The sequence below is a fragment of the Ovis canadensis genome, chromosome 14 (genome assembly GCF_042477335.2).
Source record: "Ovis canadensis isolate MfBH-ARS-UI-01 breed Bighorn chromosome 14, ARS-UI_OviCan_v2, whole genome shotgun sequence".
In the NCBI taxonomy this organism is placed as follows: Eukaryota; Metazoa; Chordata; class Mammalia; order Artiodactyla; family Bovidae; genus Ovis; species Ovis canadensis.
In genome coordinates this window covers 75,909,405-75,930,991 of record NC_091258.1, presented here as the reverse complement: position 1 = coordinate 75,930,991, position 21,587 = coordinate 75,909,405, and the positions used below count along the sequence as shown (strand labels likewise).

General features: G+C 43.3%; 1 protein-coding gene across 1 annotated transcript; it reads right to left on the bottom strand.

The window, feature by feature from the left end:
* Nucleotides 1-6,092: 6,092 nt before the first annotated feature.
* On the bottom strand, nucleotides 6,093-16,271 carry LOC138419492 (cationic amino acid transporter 3-like). Its single transcript, XM_069552388.1, has 11 exons — nucleotides 15,899-16,271; nucleotides 15,146-15,301; nucleotides 10,888-11,074; nucleotides 10,586-10,698; nucleotides 10,208-10,430; nucleotides 9,900-10,039; nucleotides 9,695-9,797; nucleotides 9,316-9,512; nucleotides 8,951-9,120; nucleotides 8,613-8,721; nucleotides 6,093-8,458 (listed from the first exon to the last, which is right to left on the bottom strand). Exons 1-11 carry the CDS (start codon nucleotides 16,269-16,271, stop codon nucleotides 8,340-8,342), a joined length of 1,890 nt encoding a protein of 629 aa, XP_069408489.1. The 3' UTR covers nucleotides 6,093-8,339.
* Between the last annotated feature and the right edge of the window lie 5,316 nt (nucleotides 16,272-21,587).

Sequence of the window (21,587 nt, the reverse complement as noted above, 5' to 3'; positions counted from 1 at the left end):
TTTCTGGAACTCTCTTGCTTTTTCCATGATCCATCAGATGTTGAAATTTGATCTCTGGTTCCTCTGCCTTTTCTAAAACCAGCTTGAACATCTGGAAGTTCATGGTTCAAGTATTGCTGAAGCCAGGCTTGGAGAATTTTATGCATTACTTTACTAGCATATGTTCAGTTCAGTTGAGTCGCTCAGTCGTGTCCGACTGTTTGCGACCCCATGAATCCCAGCACGCCAGCCCTCCCTGTCCATCACCATCTCCCGGAGTTTACTCAGAGTCATGTCCATCGAGTCCGTGATGCCATCCAGCCATCTCATCCTCGGTTGTCCCCTTCTCCTCCTGCCCTCAATCCCTCCAAGCATCAGAGTCTTTTCCAGTGAGTCAACTCTTTGCATGAGGTGGCCATAGTACTGGAGCTTCAGCTTTAGCATCATTCCTTCCAAAGAAATCCCAGGGTTGATCTTCAGAATGGACTGGTTGGATCTCCTTGCAGTCCAAGGGACTCTCAAGAGTCTTCGCCAACACTACACTTCAAAAGCATCAATTCTTTAGCGCTCAGCCTTCTTCACAGTCCAACTCTCATGTCCATACATGACCACAGGAAAAACCATAGCCTTGACTAGACGGACCTTAGTTGGCAAAGTAATGTCTCTGCTTTTGAATATACTATCTAGGTTGGTCATAACTTTTCTTCCAAGGAGTAAGTGTGTTTTAATTTCATGGCTGCAATCACCATCTGCAGTGATTTTGGAGCCCCCAAATAATAAAGTTTGACACTGTTTCCACTGTTTCCCCATCTATTTCCCATGAAGTGATGGGACCAGATGCCATGATCTTCATTTTCTTAATGTTGAGCTTTAAGCCAACTTTTTCGCTCTCCTCTTTCACTTACATCAAGAGGCTTTTTAGTTCCTCTTCACTTTCTGCCATACAGGTGGTGTCATCTGCATATCTGAGGTTATTGATATTTCTTCCAGCAATCTTGATTCCAGCTTGTGTTTCTTCCAGTCCAGGGTTTCTCATGATGTACTCTGCATTTAAGTTAAATAAGCAGGGTGACAATATACAGCCTTGATGTACTCCTTTTCCTATTTGGAACCAGTCTGTTGTTCCATGCCTAGTTCTAACTGTTGCTTCCTGACCTGCATACAGATTTCTCCAGAGGCAGGTTAGGTGGTCTGGTATTCCCATCTCTTCCAGAATTTTCCACAGTTTCTCGTGATCCACACAGTCAAAGGCTTTGGCATAGTCAATAAAGCAGAAATAGGTGTTTTTTCTGGAACTCTCTTGCTTTTTCCATGATCCAGTGGATGTTGGCCATTTGATCTCTGGTTCCTCTGCCTTTTCTAAAACCAGCTTGAACATCAGGGAGTTCACAGTTCATGTATTGCTGAAGCCTGGCTTGGAGAATTTTGAGCATTACTTTACTAGCGTGTGAGATGAGTGCAATTGTGTGGTAGTTTGAGCATTCTTTGGCATTGCCTTTCTTTGGGATTGGAATGAAAACTGACCTTTTCCAGTCCTGTGGCCACTGCTGAATTTTCCAAATTTTCTGGCATATTGAGATGAGTTCAATTGTGCGGTAGTTTGAGCATTCTTTCGCATTGCCTTTCTTTGGGATTGGAATGAAAACTGACCTTTTCCAGTCTTGTGGCCACTGCTGAGTTTTCCAAATTTGCTGCCGTAATGAGTGCAGTGCTTTCACAGCATCATCTTTTAGGATTTGAAGTAGCTCAAGTGGAATTCCGTCAGCTACAGTAGCTTTGTTCATAGTGATGCTTCCTAAGGCCCACTTGACTTCACATTCCAGGATGTCTGGCTCTAGGTGAGTGATCACACCATCGTGATTCTCTGGGTCATGAAGATCATTTTGGTACAGTTCTGTGTACCAAACAGAACAGTTCTGGTACCTCTTCTTAATATCTTCTGCTTCTGTTAGGTCCATATCATTTCTGTCCTTTATTCAGCCCATTTTTGCATGAAATGTTCCCTTGGTATCTCTAATTTTCTTGAAAAGATCTCTAGTTTTTCTCATACTATTGTTCTATTTCTTTGCGTTGATCGCTGAGGAAGGCTTTCTTATCTCTCCTTGCTATTCTTTGGAACTCTGTATTCAAATGGGTATATGTTTCCTTTTCTCCTTTGCTTTTCACTTCCCTTCTTTTCACAACTATTTGTAAGGCCTCCTCAGACAGCCATTTTGCTTTGTTGCATTTCTTTTTCTTGGGGATGGCCTCCTATACAATATCATGAACCTCTGTCCATAGTTCATCAGGCACTCTGTCTGTCAGATCTAGTCCCTTAAATCTATTTCTCACTTCCACTGTATAATCATAAGGGATTTGATTTAGGTCATAACTGAATGGTGTAGTGGTTTTCTACACTTTCTTCAATTTCAGTCTGAATTTGGCAATAAGGAGCTCATGATCTGAGACACAGTCAGCTTCCTGTCTTGTTTTGCTGACTGTATAGAGCTTCTCCATCTTTGGTTGCAAAGAATATAATCAATCTGATTTCACTGTTTACCGTCTGGTGATACCCATGTGTAGAGTCTTCACTTGTGTTGCTGGAAGAGGGTGTGTGCTATGACCAGTGCGTTCTCTTGGCAGAACTCTATTAGCCTTTGCCCTGGTTCATTCTGTACTCCAAGGCCAAATTTGCCTGTTACTACAGATGTTTCTTGACTTCTTGCTTTTGTATTCCAGTCCCCTATAATTTAAAGGACATCTTTTTGGGGCGTTAATTCTAGAAGGTCTCGTAGGTCTTTATAGAACTGTTCAACTTCAGCTTCTTCAGTGTTACTGGTCAGGGCATAGACTTCGATTACTATGATATTGAACGGTTTGCCTTGGAAATGAACAGAGATCCTTCTGTCGTTTTTGAGAGTGCAACCAAGTACTGCATTTCAGACTCTTTTGTTGACTGTGATGGCTACTCCATTTCTTCTAAGGGATTCCTGCCTGCAGTAGTAGATATAATAGTCATCTGAGTTCAATTCACCCATCCCAGTCCATCTTAGTTCACTGATTCCTAGAATGTCGATGTTCACTCTTGTCATTTCCTGTTTGACCAGTTCCAATTTGTTTCATGGACCTAACATTCTCACCCCCTTGAATCTTTGGTGGTCAACTTCAATTGGGGTACTGTTTTTTCATGGTGGAGTTATTTTCTGGGATTTTCTCTGTCTTTATTATCAATACACTTATTCCACTGATTTAACACTCTTTCTGTTCCCTCTTGTGGGGTAATTCTTTTTAATAATTTTAGATTAATTGATTAAGCTTGTCTGCTCTGGATCTTGGCTACTGCAGAGTCCTTCCCTGGTTGTGGTGCACGGGCTTCTCATTGCGGTGGCTTCTCTTGTTGCAGAGCACGTGCTTCAGTAGTTGCGGCATGTGGGCTTAGCTGCCCTGTGGCATATGGGGTCCTCTGAGACCAGTACTGAACCTGGGTCCTCTGCCTTAGCAGGAGGATTCTTTACCACTGAACCACCAGGGCGGCCTTGTGGGAGAATACTTAAGCTTTTCTGTCTGGTCTGCCCTGACAACCCACCAGGCTGCCTCCTGGAAACCTGTCTCTGGATTTCCAGAAGGTGGCTCTAGAGCTCCAGTCTGCGGGTGCCCTCCTCCAGAGCAGGGGCTGGTTTTCTGAGCCTGCTCCTTTTCTACCCAAGTTCCCCTGAGCGCTGCAGAGGGAAGGTCCCACAAGGAGACCCCGGAGAGTGGGAGGAGGTGTGGGTCCAGCACGTGGGGCATTGAGGGTGCCCAGGGACCCAGGAGGGAGATTCCTGGGTGTGGAACTCCCAGAGGCATGCGATTGGACTCCTTGAGAAAAGCAATCCCTTTCATGCCCTTTGACATGTTTGTCTGCATCTTTCCAAATATTTTTCCTCTCCCTCCTCATGGAGGTCCCGGCTCAGGTCTGTGGTGCTGCTGCGGATCTCCTTCTCAGGTGCCCCCTGCGATGTCCTGCAGAACTAGGGTAGCTGAGCGCTCACTCATCAGTCCCCTTTTCTGTGGGGGGATGTTTCCTTGTGTGGGGGAGGGGAAAGATTCTCTCACCTCCAGCTTTGCTTTGACCAGAGTTGTTTTTATTTTTTTTGAGTGTCAGAACCTCCCTGCAGGAAAGCTGACTTTCTGCAAGTTTTCTCTCACACATGAGAATCTGCCCGGGTCAGAACCCGTGTCTCCTGCTTTGGCAGGCAGAGTTACCACTGGGCCACCAAAGAAGCCCCAAATGAAATATTTTTTGACCTCTAGCTATTCTGGGGATTTTTCACAGAGCCCCGAAAACATCTCAAAAATGATACTGACCTCATTACAATTAGGCATACTGGCACATATAATTACGTGGGTATCATCAGTAGATCCTGTGGAAGAGGGCAGGACAACCCACTCCAGTGTTCTTGCTAGGAGAATCCCATGGACAGAGGAGCCTGTTGGGCTATCGTCTGTTGGGTCTCAAAGAGTCGGACATGACTGAAGTGACTAAGCACCCACGTGTTGTCAAATAAGTGATGATAAACCTTCTTAGGTTATATTGGAAGGCTAAGTGTTATTAACATGTGTTCTAAAAATTATATGAAATTCCTAAAAAGCTCGTATGACCTAGTAAATTATCAGTCATAATACAAGATATTATCTTAAAAATCTGAATGTTACAGAAATAACCAAATTCTCTCTTCCTTTGTTTTTTTTTTTTTTTTACTTTGATTGTTATTTAATTTTCCATCAACAGAGCCAAACACCTCAGCTCTGAAATTCCCATCTTATATAGGTTATGTAAGGACTCATCCTGTGTCTTATTTCTCCATTTCTTTGCCAAGCCTTTAGAGGGTTAGAGAGAAGGTTAGGTGACGTGTCCAGGCTCACGTGGCCAGTAAAGTGGGGAGGCATTGGATGGGGGGAGAGGAATGTGTAAAGCATGGAGGGTGTCCATGTTTTACCCTTGTCCCTGGAAAGACAGCAGACCCTCAGTCATCTCCCAAACCCCTTCCTCACCTTCTTGCCCTGCTCACACCCACTCACTGGCTTCCTGCGATCTGTGGGAACCACCCATTTAAATAACACATTCATGGAATGACACACTCATGATATGCTCTTTCTCCTTCTTCTGCCAACTGTTTCTCTCCTCATCAGTCTACACCAAGAATAATTATTTTAAAAATCTTTCTTTCTGTGAGATGCTTACCTACATCAATCGCTTCATGATTTTCATGTGAAAGTGAGATCAGATCAAGGGGAGAGGTTCTCATCTCACAGAACCCTTCACCACCTTCTCCTCACCCCCCTTTTCTCTCCCCTTCTCCCCAGCTCTTCTCCGCATTTTTTCTCTCCTGTGAAATGATCTAGCCGGCACCAGCTATAGACATTGCTGTTGTTTAGTCTCTAAGTCATGTCTGACTCTTTTCAATCCCCTGGACTGTAACCCTCCAGGCTCCTCTGTCCATGGGATTTTCCAGGCAAGAACACTGGAAACAGTTGCTATCTCTTCCTCTAGGGAATCTTCCCAATCGAGGGGTTGAACGTGTCTCCTGCATTGGCAGGTGGATTCTTTACCCTGGAGCCACCAGGGAAGACCAGTCATAGATTAGACATGGCCTTAAAGTCTCATTTTCTGTCCAAGTTGTTTAACAAAATATCATTTTCCCAAACAAATACTGTGGTCTCCCTTTGATAATTACTGGTAAATAAAAAGTTCCCTATCTTGGGTCATGTAAAATATTACATGTACATATGATTCTTTCATTAAATATTTCATCAAATATAACTGAGCATTTATTGTATTCCAGACACTGTTTTAGCTACTGGGAAGCAAATTGTGATCAAAAGTGTGAAGAAGTGAATGCATCTCCCTTTTTTCAAATTCATATGTTGAATTCCAGATCCCCAGGACTTCAGAATGTGGGTGTATTTTGTGGGGGACCTTAAAGAGGTAATTAAGAATAATGAGGTCATGAGGATGGGCCCTAACGAAGTTTGACTATACCCATATGTCAAGAGGCTATTAAAATGCTGGGAACATACACAGACACCAAGAGGTGACAGATATAGCAAATAGCATTACAGGACAACTAGATACATTGATTTTAGATCAACAGTGAACCTTAATACATATACTTTAATACACATATTACATATACATCTTTTGTGCACATTAGCTATACATCTTTCAATATACACATATACCTGTATAAGCAGATATCATTTTATTGTGCTTTGCATATGCTGCAGTTTTTTGCAAACTGAGGGTTTGTGGCAACTCTGGGTTGTCAGATGACAGCTAGCATTTTTCAGCAACAAAGTACTTTTAAGTTAAAGTATGTACATTTTTTAGACAGAATATATAGCACACTGAATAGACTACAGTGTAGTGTGAACATGTTTATATGCACTCAGTTCAGTTCAGTCACTCAGTTGTGTCCGACTTTTTGCCATCCCATGAACCGCAGCAAGCCAGGCCTCCTTGTCCATCACCAACTCCCGGAGTCCACCCAAACCCAGGTCCATTGAGTTGGTGAAATAAAAAATTTGTGCGACTCTCTTTATTACCAGTTCTCTTTACTATGGTAGTCTGGAATCAAACCAGGAATATCTCAGCAGCATGCCTGCAAGGTCCTGTTGTGGTTGTTCAGTTGTTAAGTCATGTACAAATCTTTGTGACCCCGTGGAATGCAGCACACCAGGCTACTCTATCCTCCACTATCTCCTGGAGATGTCCACTGAGTCAGTGATGCTATCTAAACGTAACATCGTCTGTTCCCTCTTCTCCTCCTGCCCTCAGTCTTTCCCAGAATCAGGGTCTTTCCCTTGAGTCAGTTCTGCATGTAATGTGGCCAAAGTATTGGAGCTTCAACTTCAGCATCAGTCCTTCCAATAAATATTCAGGGTTGATTTTCTTTAGGGTTTTCTGGTTTGATCGCCTTGCAGTACAAGGGACTCTCAAGAGTCTTCCCAAGCACCACAGTTTTCAAAAGCATCAATTCTGCAGTGTTCAGCCTTCTTTATGGCTGAACTCTCACATCTGTACATGACTACTGGAAAAACCATAGCTTTGACTGGACAGACCTTTGTCAGCAAAGTAATCTCTCTGTTTTTTAATATGCTGTCTAGGTTTGTGATAGGTTTCTTTTCAAGGAACAAGTGTTTTTTAATTTCATGGCTACAGCCATTGTCTGCAGTGATTTTGGAGCTGAAGGAAAGAAAATCTGTCACTGTTTCCACTTTTCCCTCTTTTATTTGCCAGGAAGTAATGGGACCAGATAGTATGGTCTTAGTATTTTCGAATGTTGAGTGTTAAGCCAGGCTTTTTGCTCTCCTCTTTATCCTTCATCAAGAGGCTCTTTATTTCCTCTTCACTTTCTGTCATTAGGATGGTATCATCTTAGGTTGTTGATACTTCTCCTGGTAATCTTGATTCCAGCTTGTGATTCATCCAGCCCAGCATTTTGCATGATGTACTCTGCATATAATTTAAATAAGAGGGAAACAATATATAGCCTTATCATACTCCCTTGCCAGTTTTGAACCAGTCCACTGTTCCATGTCTGATTCTAACTGTTGCTTCTTGACCTGCATACAGGTTTCTCAGGAGATAGGTAAGATGGTCTGGTATTCTCATTTCTTTAAGGATATTCCACAGTTTGTTGTGATCCACACAGTCAAAGGTTTTGGCATAGTTAATGAAGCAGAAGTTGATGTTTTTCTGGAATTCCCTTGCTTTCTTTGTGATCCAACAAATGTAGGCAATTTGATCTCAAGTTCATCTACCTTTTCTAAGCCCAGCTTGTATCTGGAAGCTGTCAGTTCATGTACGGCCGAAGTCTAGCTTATGATTTTGAGCATTATCTTGCTAGGCTGTGAAATGAGCACAGTTGTTTAGTAGTTTGAACATTCTTTGGCATTATCTTTCTTTGGATTGGAATGAAAACTGACTTTTTACTTCAACCTTATGGATGACCTTACATTTAAAGTGTCAATCTTACACAATATAGGATTGCCTGTTTCCTCCCCAAGTGGCCAGCTCTGTGCTCACGCTGGAGATGGGAACAGAAGTTGTTTCTCAGGTGCCAGTTAACATTTTCTTTCTCCCGCTGGTTAGGTTTTTGTACTTTCTTTGTGAAAACTGGTCTTGGTACACACTTAAGAAGCATGTATTTTTCTGTATGTACATCATGCTTTGAAAAACGTACTTAAAAATCAGACAACATTAAGGTCACTTTGTCCTCTGGCAATAAAGACAGGGTTGTAGATGCGTACACTTTCACACTCCATAGTGGCTGAAAGTGTTCATGTAGAAGACACCTTCTATGTATACAGGGATTCTACACAGCATCTATGACCGATGTTTAAGATGACTCAGGATTAGGGGTGTTTTTGTCAAGAGTCTGGGAAGTGGAAGCTGGTTGTTGTCGCTCATTGTTCTCCAAGCTGTGTCGGATCCCATATCCAAAGTATATGAGAAATCCTAGTAAGGAAATGAGAAAATGAGACGGATAAGTTGGACTTTTCCTGGTTACAAACATCCAATAGGCTTCCTAATATGGTGGCCAAGAAGTTTAGGGCTGCTCAGTTTGGGATCAGTCACTCAAGGGGTCTCTTTATGCCAGAAAGCCACTTACCAATCACATTCCAGATGCCAAATATGGCCCAGGTCTGAGAAGTTATCTGCATCATCAAGTAAAGGTTCACGAAGATGCTCACCAGTGGGAGGACAGGCAGAGCAGGGACCTGTGGGCAGAGTCAGTCCAACCCTGAATGAGAGATTCTACCCCACGTGGGCAGGAAGACCACCCTTCAGACTGTGTATCCAGTGCCTACTCAGACTGTGTATGTAAAGTACTGAGTGGGGATCAGGGAAGAGTCCATTGGTTTTAGCAGTTCCCCTCACTCCCTGGATGTTTAGACAGTGAGGCATGTTCACTCCAGGTGGACAGTTTGGGCACATAAGGACACTTACCTTAAAATAAAGGTGAGACCGAGGGCTCTGTGGCTGCCTCCAGATGATGACCGTGACCCCAATGATGAACAGCAGCAGCAGCACAGCCCCTGGTGTGTACCCGGAGTCTCCAGAGAACCCCTGACTGGACCACTGGACCAGGATCACGCTCAAGATTATCATCAGGAGAACTACAGGGGTCAAGGTGGAGAACAGGTTCAAATTCAGAAGCTGAAGATGTCAAGACCTTGGGTCACACCTCTCCCCAGGCTGCCCACCTCAGCAAGGGCCCTCATGTCACCAAGACTCCTCAATGGACAAAATACACACTCCAACACCATACTGTCAATTTCAGAAAACGACCAAAGAGAAATCCCACTGCTCACTGAGTAGTGAGGCACATCCATAGACAACCTGGCCAGATTTCCTAGTGGGGATGGTGCTGATAGGGAACCACAGACTCTTTAGAATGTTTGAGTTTCTTGCTTCAGGTTCAGAGTCCAACTGATGTTCATCAGGGACAGACACCTCAATTTCCTCCTCTGTATTCTTATTCTTGCTTAAATTCTGATCTGGCTGGTACCTGAATTAGAGGTTTTAAGGCAATATTAACAGCAGTCCCTACTTAGCCAACATCACACAACCTATTCCACATTTGTCCTGTGTTAAGCAGAGCAGGACATTTAGAAGATAGCATGAAGGCAGAAGACGTTTACCTCCCAGCTAATCTTCAAGACTCCCTACCGAGGTGCAGTGGGGTCTCACCTGAGGACAAGAATAGAAAAAGCTACCAGGGAGTAAACGAGCAGGGTGCCGACGGTGACGAGATCCACAAGATTTGTGAACGTGAAGAGTAACGCCATGAGCCCTAGAATGAGTGCACAAACAAGGTGAGGAAGGGAGTGAGAAACAGCTGGAAATATGTAAGTTACAGCGTGGGTTTCAAATTTTTTTTTTTTTTTTTTTTTACCTGTAAGATTTCCAGCAGACATGATGGCCATGACACGGGTGTCTGTGCGGACACGGGTCCGAGTAAGCACCCGGAAAAGGAGCCCGTCCTCTGCCATTGCGTAGATCAAAGCAGGCATTCTGAACATGGAACTATAGAGTCTGCAAGAGAGAATGGAAACATGTAAGGATGTGGAGAAGCAGGACAGACCGGGGCTTCTGCTCTCTTGTTGGCTTGGGGTAAGGTGTCTCTCTGTCTTCTCTACCAATTCTAGGGGTTGGGAGATCTGAGCATCTGACAGTAGACAGGGAGAAAACCATAGCACTGACCTGGATATAAGAGCACAGAGGGTGCCGACAGCCACGAAGTATCTGGCGGGGAGCCACAAACTATGGAGAATGGCTTGTGGCAAAGGGTCGTGAGGCTGAATCTGGTGGTAGGGCACCATGAGGGTGAGTGCCGCTGAGACACCAGAATAAGCCAAAAAACAGATGAAAATCGTGATTACGATGCTCCAGGGGATGGAACGATGAGGATTTATAGCTTCTACCCCTGCAGAAAGGGAAGAAGTGTTGGGTCAGGAAAACACACTCGGGTGAAATCACAAAATCCCCTTCCTTTTTGCACTCAACAATCAGGTTTCCCCTTAGCCAGGGGCAGCCAGTCTGTTCCCAAACCCCAGATGGGACACACAGTGGCCATGTTACCTTTAGTGGCAACAGCATCAATACCAAAAAAATAGTAGAAACATGTAGCTGCTCCCTGGAGAATCCCTTCAAAGCCGAAAGGTGCAAATCCTCCAGAACCCATAAGACCCAAGCTACGGTGAGAGAAAGAGAGAAAGAATGCAGGTGAGGTGTGTTCTTCCATCTCTACTGAGCTTCTCCCTTCATACCTCAAGTCCTGGGCTCCAGGACTCGCTTCATCTGGATCCATCAGCCCAGATATCTTTAGTCCACACTATACCAGCTCTGCATACTCTTCACCCATACATTATGGCCAATATTACCTTCCTGAGCCGTAGATGTCACTGGATCCAGATGTGTTCAGTTTGTAGTCCTGTTCTGTGAGCCTCCAGTTATGCAGATCTCCCTTAACGAAGCCAGTGATGATAATGAAGATGAGAACCAAAAGGTTGGTTCCTATGGATATTTTGGTAACCAGGATTGATTCACGAGCTCCCAGAACCAGTAGTCCTGTGAGAAAGATGTAATATGAAACACTCGAACTATTGATACATTGATAGATACAGAAAGCAGGACACACTGGTCATAGAAACACCCTTTTCCAACAAAACAAGAGACAACTCCTCACATGGACATCACCAGAAGGTCAATACTGAAATCAGAATTGATTGTATTCTTCATAGCTGAAGATGGAGAAGCTCTATACCGTCAGCAAAAACAAGACCAGGAGGTGACTGTGGCTAAGATCACCAGCTCCTTTTTGCAAAATTCAGGCTTAAACTGAAGAAAGTAGGGAAAACCACTAGACAATTCAGGTATGACCTAAATAAAATCCATTATGATTATACAGTGGAAGTGACAAATAGATTCAAGGGATTACATCTGGTAGGAAGACTGCCTGAAGAACTGTGGACAGAGGTTCCTAACATTGTACAGGAGGCAATGACCAAAACCATCCCCAAGGAAAAGAAATGCAAGAAGGCAGAAAGTCTGTCTGACATACAGATGGCTAACAAACACAGGAAAAGATGCTCAACATCACTTATCATCAGAGAAATGCAAATCAAAACCACAATGAGCTATCATCTCACGCTGGTCAGAATGGCTGCCATCAAAAAGTCTACAAACAATAAATGCTGGAGAGGGTGTGGAGAAAAGGGAACCCTCTTACACTGTTGTTGGGAATACAAACTACTACAGCCACTATGGACAGCAGTGTAGAGATTCCTTAAAAAACTGGAAATAGAACTGCCATATGACCCAGCAATCCCACTGCTGGGCATACACACCGAAGAAACCAGAATTGAAAGAGACACATGTGCCCTAACTTTCATTGCAGCACTGTTTACAATAGCCAGGACATGGAAGCAACCTAGATGTCCACCAGCAGATGAATGGATAAGAAAGTTGTCATACATATACACAATGGAATATTACTCAGCTATTAAAAAGAAAGCATTTGAGTCAGTTCTAATGAGGTGGATGAAAGTGGAACCTATCATACAGAGTGAAGTAAGTCAGAAAGAAAAAGGTCAATACTGTATATTAACGCATGCATATGGAATTTAGAAAGATGGTAACAATGACCCTCTATGTGAGACAGCAAAAGAGACACAGATGTAAAAAACAGACTTTTGGACTCTGTGGGAGAAGGCGAGGGTGGGATGATTTGAGTGAATATCATTGAAACATGTATATTACCATATGCGAAATAGATGACCAATGTGCCTGATGCATGAAACAGTGCACTCAAACACAGTGCCCTGGGACAGCCCTGAGGGATGGGCTGGGGAGTGAGGTGGAAAGGGGGTTCAGGATGGGGGGACACATGTATACCCGTGGCTGATTCAGGTCAACGTATGGCAAAACCCACCACAATATTGTAATTAGCCTCCAATTAAAATAAATAAATAAATGTAAAAAATGGCTGTCTGAGGAGTCTTTACAAATAGCTGAGGGAAGATGAGAAATGAAAGGCAAAGGAGAAAGGGAAACATATATCCAACTGAATGCAGAATTCCAGAGAATAGCAGGGAGAGTCAAGAACGCGGTCTTAAGTGAACAATGCAAAGAAATAGAGGAAAACAATAGAATGGGAAAGACTAGAGATCTCTTCAAGAAAATTGGAGATATTAAGGAGACACTTCATGAAAGGATAGGCATGATAAAGGACAGAAATGTTAAGGACCTAACAGAAGCAAGAGATTAAGAAGTGGGGGCAAGAATACCTAGAACTATACAAAAAAGGTCTTAGTGGCCCAGATAACCATGATGGTGTGGTCATTCACCTAGAATCAGACAGCCTGGAGTGTGAAGTCAAGTGGCCTTTAGGAAGAATTACTACAAACAAAGCTAGTGAAGGTGATGGAATTCCAGCTGAGCTATTTCAAATCCTAAAAGATGATGCTGTGGAAGTGCTGAATTCAATATGTCAGCAAATCTGGGAAACTCAGCAGTGGCTACAGTATTAGAAAATATCAGTTTTTCCAATCCCAAAGAAGGGTAATGCCAAAGAATGTTCAAACTACTATACAATTGCACTCATTTCAATGATAGCAATGTTATGCTCAAAATCCTTCAAGTTAGGCTTCAGCAATATGTGAACCAAGAACTTTCAGATATACAGCTGAGTTAAGAAAATGCAAAGGAACCAGAGATCAAATTGCCAACATTCACTGGATTATAGAGAAAGCAGGGGAATACAGAAAAATAATCTAATTCTGCTTTATTGACTACGCCAAAGCCTTTGACTGTGTGGATCACAACAAACTGTGGAAAATTCTTCAAGAGATGGGAATACCAGACCACTGTACCTGTGTCTTCAAAAATCTGTATGCAGGTCAAGGAGCACCAGTGAGATCTGGACATGGAATGATGGACTGGTTCCAAATTAGGAAAGGAGTGTGTCAAGGCTGTATATTGTCACCCTGCTTATTTAACTTATATGCAGAGTACATCATGTGAAATGCTTGGCTGGATGAAGCACAAAAATCAAGATTGCCAGGAGAAATACCAACAATCTCAGATATACAGATGATACCACCCTAATGACAGATAGTGAAGAAAAACTAAAGAGCCTCTTGATGAAAGTGAAAGAGGAGAGTGAAAAAGCTGGCTTAAAAGTCAATATGCAAAAAGCTAAGATCATAGCATCTGGTTCCATCACTTCCTGGTGAATAGAAGAGGAAAAAGTGGAAGCAGTGGCAGATTTTCTTTTCTTGGGCTCCAAAATCATAGCAGACAGTGATTGCAGCCATGAAATTAAAAGATGCTTGCTCCTTGGCAGGAAAGCTATGACAAATCTAGATAGCATATTGAAAAACAGACATCACTTTGCTGACAAAGGTCTGTACAGTCAAAGCTACAGTTTTTCCAATAGTCATGTATGGATGTGAGAGTTGGACCATAAGGAAGGCTGAGTGGTGAAGAATTGATGCTTTTGAGTTGTGCTGGAGATGACTCTTGAGATTCCATTGGGAAGAAAGGGGATCAAACCAGTCAATCCTAAAGGTTATCATCCCTGAATATTCATTGGAAGGACTGATGTTGAAACTCCAAAACTTTGATCACCTGATGGGCAGAGCCGACTCATTGGAAAAGATTCTGATGCTGGGTAAGATTGAGGGCAGGAGCAGAAGAGGGTGACAGAGTTGGATAGTATCACTGACTCAATGGACTTAAACTTGAGCAAACTCCAGAAGATAGTGGAGGACAGAGGAGCTTGGCATACTGTAATCCATGGGGTTGCAAAGAGTTGGCTATGACTTAGTGACCGAACAACAACAGCAAGCAGACAAATAGTTGCCCAGGGCTGGCAGTTGGCAGTGGTGGACAAACAGACAGTGCTCACTGGGTAAAGGGTTTCCTTTTGAGGTGATGAATGTGTTTGGAACTAGATGGAAGTGATGGTTGCCCAATGTTACAGATGTACTAAATGATTGTACACTTTGAGATGGTTAATTATTGTGGCAATCTTCTCAGAATACAAGTCTAACAAATCAAGATGCTGCACACCTTAATCTTACACAATGTTGTATGTCAATTATACCTCAATGAAGCTGGGAAAAATAACGAAGTGGTTAATTCTATGCTACGTGAAAAAAAGTGAATGTGAAATTCCTCTCAACTAAAATAAAAATCTTTGGCCTCAGTACAGAGTACGATTTGTTGGTCTAAGTAAATGATTCTCAGCTGGGGTGTAATTTTGTTCCCCAAGGGACACAATTGCCCAATCTCCAAGGGATTGGCACCATATGGAGACACCCTGATTGCCACAGTTTGGGGTGGGTAGATGCCGCTGGTATCTAGTGAGCAAAGGTCAAGGAAGATACTCAACACTCAATAATGATAAAAACAAAAACAAAACTAAAATTCACAGATAGCCCCTGCACACCAAAGAATGATAAGCCCAAATTGTCGATAGTGCCAAGGGTGGAACACAATGGTTTATGTCTTAGCTTCTGTCTCTAAGCTGTTCTTTCTATTTCTAATCCCCCACCATTCTGCCATGTCATGCCTTTCCTACACCAGCTCCCACTCCACACCCTGCTCTCCCCATCCGATTGTTGAGCCCTTTCTCACCTGTCATCAGCAGTACCAGGCCCAGGGCAAAAAAGTCTGCATATGTGGCCAGGGAATAAAGCAGGTGCAGAGAGAAAGTTTCCTGTAATGCCTGAGAGATTTGATTCCCAATCAGGCTGTCAAAGATGTAACTCGAAGCCCTGGCCAAGCTGGCAGTGCGTGCAGAGGCAGAAGGAGTATTCATTGACAAATAAGAATTGATGTGCCATAGGATCTAAAAACACAGATAAAATATCTGTATATACAAAAAGCCTATATATACAAATACCTGCTAAAAATACAAAATATCAAAGAGTTTCTTTTCATGGGCTAGGGAGAGTAGATCCAAATTATTCACCAAAATGTCAGGTGTTTTAATATGTTAGGAGCTGATCAATGTTATACAAGAACAGAAAACACGTAAGTGGGACTGGGAGGGCTGGGATAAGGCATGGAATTTGAAATCAAGTGGTAAAGAAAAATCCCAGGAAGGCAACAACTGAGCAAAGACTTCACTATGGTCAGGGGATGAGCCTGTGGGACACACCTCCCTCTCACCCACTCCCTACAGCTCCCTTTCCTTCTGGGTTCATGGTCCATCATTTAAGGACACAGGATAGAACTGAGTTGAATGTAGTTGTGGGGTCTTCCTGACACTATTATCAACTTCCCTCCAGGAGGCCAAGAATGAAGTGCTCATAAGTGACTGAGAACCCAGTCCTTCAACATAGTTTCCCAGTCTTAAGCCCCACACCATTCGCTGCCCCATCATCTCACCAATGACTAAGGGAAGTATGGAGTTCCAGCCAATGATGAAGGCATAGAGCTGACCCATCGTGACATAGCTGTAGAGGTACGCAGAACCAGGGTGTGGTACCCAGGCCGCAAATTCAGCATAGCAGAATCCAGAAAACATAGAAAACAGGGCAGCTACCAAGAACGAGATGATGGTTGCTGGTCCAGCTATGTACTTGGCCACTGTACCAGCCACAAGGTACATGGCACCTCTCAGCATCCTGCCCACACCCAAGATCACCAGGTTTTGGATGTTCAGAAGAGCCACAGGTCTCTTAGACTCATCTATGGGTTTCAGCGGCTGCTTGCGGATGAGCTTCTGACCAAACTGGCGAACGAACTGAAGCAACATCCTAGATGTAGTTGAGGAGGCTACAGTGTGCTGAGAAAAGAAGACAGAAAGCCATTAAGAATGTCCATCCACTCTTGGCACTGGGGATCCAATTCTATGGAGTATGGAAGTGATGGGGAGCAGGTGGTAAAGGACACATTGGGCAAGCTCACCATCTCTGAGATTTGGTTTCCGCATTTATAGAGAAGACTTCGAATTTGTCTCAAAGTTGCTGGAAAGTTTGCTTGAAAAGAAGTGAGATGGAGTGGATTGTCTCCCCAAATGTGCCCCTTTGACGGGTAAATTGTTTTGAGCTAAAGTTAATTAAGACCCGTAAGACTCAGGAGAAGCTCTTTACCTCTCCCATAACTGTTCAAAATAATGCAGGTTAGGGGACCTATGCCGGGAAGAGAGCTATTACCACAGAGAACTTTCTAATCTCAGAAAGACTTACCTGCTTGGAGTGGGCAAACATTTGTTCACCAGGCTCTTGCTCTTCTCATCCTTCTGTGCATGGTCTTCCTCCCATTTGAAGCCCCAGATCCCCACCCCTCTCTCCTTAACTCAGGGGCTCATATGAGCCTCAATTGTCTGACAGTCTTTGAGCCTCAAAAATATTTATGGGGCTCCTGTACATATTAAACTAACTGTGTTCATCTGTCTTATGTCAACTGAATTGTTAGCCCAGCTGAAGAATCTAGAAAGCCAAGTCTTCTGCCCCTACAGAAGGAAAAGCTTCCAACACAGAGCCTGGCACACCATAGGTGCTTAATTGGTATAAGTTGGATGGATAAGAATGCTGACTTTTGAATTGAAATCAACCAGCCCTGCTTGTCTGATTTTTCTGAAACTACATTACATCTTTGTTCTCCTTTGCCCCACAATACAGGGCAAATTATCATTATTCCCTCCTCTTTTTGACAGGGGTGAAGTGACTCATTTTGGGGCTTGCTGATCAGAGCGCTCAGACTCTACACTTTTTTCCACCAAGGATCCTGAAACCTGGACACTTTCTGTTTCATTGTTTGCAGAGTGACATGGAATAGGAACTCTGCTCTGGGGCAGAAAGAGATGACATTTGATGGGAGGCACAGACTCTAGCCCAGCTCAGTCAAAGCATCAAACTAGAGTGGCCTCCCAACTGCGTGGAGAGAGAGGGACCAACATTCATTCTGAATCAGAAATGACAGGACTGTGTTCCCTGCTGCTTTGGGGGCATGAACTGTCTCCTCACTACACTGCTCAGCAAGACTAGGCTGACCCAGTGACCACCAGTTATTGTGAGGGGGGCTTCCACTCCTGATATTTCAAAGTCCAAGTTTAACATTTTGATGAAGAGCAAGCAATCAAAGAGCCAGGAAACTATGAATATAACCTTGGTTCTGCAAACACTGTGGCACTCTTGAACAAGTCATATACTTCTCTGGACTGTTTTGTTTGTGTTCAAATGCTGCTGCTGAACCTTCTGCACTGTGAGTAGGAATGCAGAATGTGACAGCAGCTCTGGATGCAGTGTGGTGGTTCCTCAAAAATGAAAAATACACTTACTACATGATCCAGTCATGCCATGTTGGGTGTATACCCCAAAGGATTGAAAATAGGGTTCAAAGACATATTTGTACACCTGTGTTCCTTAGTAGCATTATTCACAATAGCTGAAAGTTGGAAGCAACCCAGATGTCCATCCATGAAAGAATGGATTAACACAATGTGATCTGTACATACCATGGAATATTATTCAGCCTTAAACAGATAGGAAATTCATTTTTTTTTCCAAATATATTTTTAAAAATTTATTTTTCATTGGAGGATGATTGCTTTGCACTGTTGCGTTGGTTTCTGCCATACATCAGCATGAATCAGCCACAGGCATGCATATGTCCCCTCCCTCTTGGCCCCTCCCATCCCCCTACTCCATCCCACCCTTCTAGGTTGTCACAGAGCACCGGGTTGAGCTCCCTGTATTACATAGCAAATTCCTACTGGTGATCTCTTTTACATATGGTAGCATATATGTTTCCACGCCACTCTCTCAATTCATCCCACCATCTCCCTCCCCCTCTGGGTCCACAAGTCTGTTCTCTAAAAGAGACAGGAAATTCTGATGTATGCTATAATGTGGAGGAACACTGAGGACATTATGCTCAGTGACATAATCCAGTCACAAAAAAACATGCTATGATTCCATGTCCATGAAGTACTGAGAGGAGTCAACTTCTTAGAGACAAAGTAGAATGGTGGTTTGCCAGAGGCTCGAATGAAGGGTGAAGCTGTTTATTGTTAACAGAGATGCAGTTTTAGTTTTCTTCTTAGGAAAGAAGAGAAAAAAGATGTGAAAGAGTTATTGAGATTGGTTGCATGACAATATAAATATACCTAACATCACTGAACAGTATACTTAAAAATGGTTAAGATGGCAAATTTTAAGCTATATGTAATTTACCACCATATTTTAAAATTACTGCCAAGAATAAGAAATAGAGTCAACTTCACAGAGTTGCAGGGTTAGCAAACCAATGGTGACTTAATATAAATCAACACACAGCCCTCCTCTGAGGACACCAAAATCCATGGATGCTCAACAACCTTACAATCACTGGGCATCCACAGAGGAGGAACCTACAGAATTAGGGGGTCAACACTACACAAGAGACTGACATCAGTGGTCCTCACACTGTAAACCCTGTTCCAGGGGAATCTTGATACTGTTTGAACCTCAGTCAAAAAAAAAATGAGTCTTAGAATCTCCATGGTTTGATCCAACCCCCTGCATCACCAATTGCCACATAAACCTGACAATTCCCAGCTCCTGTTTTCATCTGGAAAATGGGTCTCTCCACCCTCAGTCAGAGCCGGGCTGACTACCTCCACTCGAGGATTGCAGAGGTCTCTTTGGGAAGATGTGAACTCAGCACCCAGTCTCCTACAGAAGAGGGTGACCCAAGACTTACTGGATCCTTGGAGCAGAGCCTGGAGCACTGGATCAGTCAGGGAGGCTGAGGTTAAGTCAAGTCATGCCCGACTGGAGCCGAGACATCTCTAAGGACCAAAGTGGGGAGTCCTGAGCACAGAAGATGGCCGTTACCCTCTGTGTTGTTAGGGTGGAGATGAAGCTGGGCGGGCCGGGAGCATCTGCCATATAGCTATCAGCCTTGACCCTTCTGTGGTTAGTCTCAGGGAGTGGTTCTGAGATGATTTTTTTTAAATTTAATGTTATTATTCATAACATAAAATTGACCATTTTAATTATCTTTAAGACTTCCCTGGAGGCTCAAACAGTAAAATGTCTGCCATGTTCAATCTCTGGATCTGGAAAATCCCCTGGAAAAGAAAATGGCATCCCACTCCAGTACTCTTGCCTGGACGGAGGAGCCTAGTAGGCTACAGTCCATAGGGTCGCAAAGAGTTGAACATGACTAAGCGACTTCACTTTCACTTTCAATTGTCCATTTCAGAATTAAATACGTTTGCATTTTTTGCAACCAAACTCCAGAACTTTTTTCTCCTTGCAAAATATCAACTCTGTACCCATTCAACAACAATCCTGCCTTTCTCCTTTCTGAGTTCCTGCCAATCTGTGTCCTACTTTCTCTAAATCTGAGCACTCTAGGTGCCTCATTTCAGTGGAATCAAACATTATTTATCCCTTCCTGTCAGGCTTATTTTGCTTAGTAGAATGGGTACTAGATTCCTCTATGTTGTAGCATGGGTTATATTCCTCTCCTTTTTAATGCTGAATAATACTCTGGTATATGCACACACCACATGAACAGCGATTATTTGATCAGCGGGTACTTGGTTGCTTTCATGTTTTAGTTATTGTGAATAATGCTGCTGTGAACAAGGATGTAGAAATATCTCTTCTGGAGTGTGCTTTCAATTCTTTTGGGCACAACCTCAAAGGTAGAATTGCTGGATCATAAGGTTCTAACATTTTTATGTCCTGTGATGGAGAAGATGTTCACATATTGAGGAATGGGGAAGTCATTTTGGCTTATCCATGGTTCAGGCTGCACTGTGTGTGAACTAAGACGGTCTGTCCAACTCTCACAGCACATCTTTAACCCTGAGGTGTAGAACATCTGTTTTGAAGATAAGAATGAATAACTCCTTCTCATGGCCTCCATGTTAACACTCCTTCCAAGATAAGGTTCCCTTCCCAGACACCAGGGTCCTGCTGTCTCACTGTCTATGTACTAAGTCTGTTTCTTTGGAAACTTTAAGGAACACACCCTGTCATGTTGATGTGTGTGCTTTGTTTGGATGAGGTATAAAATTGTGCTTCAATGGAGCAGTTCCTCAGGGCTATCCGAGAGGGTGCCCCCAAGCTATAGCCCTCTGTTTGGGTCAAATAAAACGTTCCCACTTCTCTTGTGTTTCTTGAATATTTTCCTGGACAGTTGAACTCATTGATCAGCAAGGACACTGAAGTAGAAAGAGTGTAAAACTAGGGGACCCAGCTGCCAACCCTCCTCCCTCCCAGTAATTAACTGATTTGTTTTTGGCTGCACTAGGTCTTTGTTGCTGAGCCCTGTCTTTCTCAGCTGCAGTGAGTGGGGCTGCTCTCTAGCTGTCGTGCACTCTGTAGTTGCATTGTGTGGGCTTATCACTGCAGGTGCTTTAGTCATAGACTGCCTTTACTTAGTGCTAAGTCTTGTCTGATTCTTTTGTGACCCCATGGACTGTATCCCACCAGGCTCCAATGTCCATGAGATTCTCCAGGCAATAATGGAGTGGGTTGCCACTTCCCCCTCCAGGGGATCTTCCCAATCCATGGGTCAAACCCACATTTCTTGCATTGACAGGCAGATTCTTTACTGTTGAGCCACCAGGGAAGCCCAGTGATAGACATGGCAATAAAATCTAATTTTCCTCTCCAAGTAGTTTAACAAGATTATTTTTCCCAATCAAATACTGTTGTCTCCCTTTAATAAGTTTTGGTAAATAAAAAGTTCCCCATCTTGGGTCATGTAAATTATTACATGTATGTGTGGTTCTTTTGTTATGCAGCTCATGAAATATACCTGAGCACTTATTGTATTCCAGACACTGTTTTAGGTGCTACAAAGCCAATGGTAGTCAGAAGTGTGATGGGACTGAATGTATCTCCCCACTTTCAAATTCATATATTGAAGTACTAAACCCTAGGACCTTGGAATATGACTCTATTTGGTGGTGAGAGGGTAACAGGCAGGAAGGCCAGGGGTCTCCAAATGGAGGAAATAGGCTGAAAGTGTCAGACTTTTTTTTAAATCTCTCTCTTAAGTGACAGAAGGAAACAGACTACAAGTGTCAGATTTTTTCCCCCTTGTCTATACAAATTTAAAAGGAGGTTTC

Excerpts from the sequence above, each read along its gene's own strand:
- LOC138419492 (XM_069552388.1), bottom strand. The coding sequence starts at position 16,271 with ATGTTGCTTCAGTTCGTTCGCCAGTTTGGTCAGAAGCTCATCCGCAAG. Across the intron at positions 9,121-9,315 it reads TGGATGTGCCTCACTACTCA|TTCTCCTGATGATAATCTTG; the intron begins GTGAGCAGTGGG and ends TGACCCCTGTAG. Across the intron at positions 8,459-8,612 it reads TGGCATCTGGAATGTGATTG|GATTTCTCATATACTTTGGA; the intron begins GTAAGTGGCTTT and ends TTTCCTTACTAG.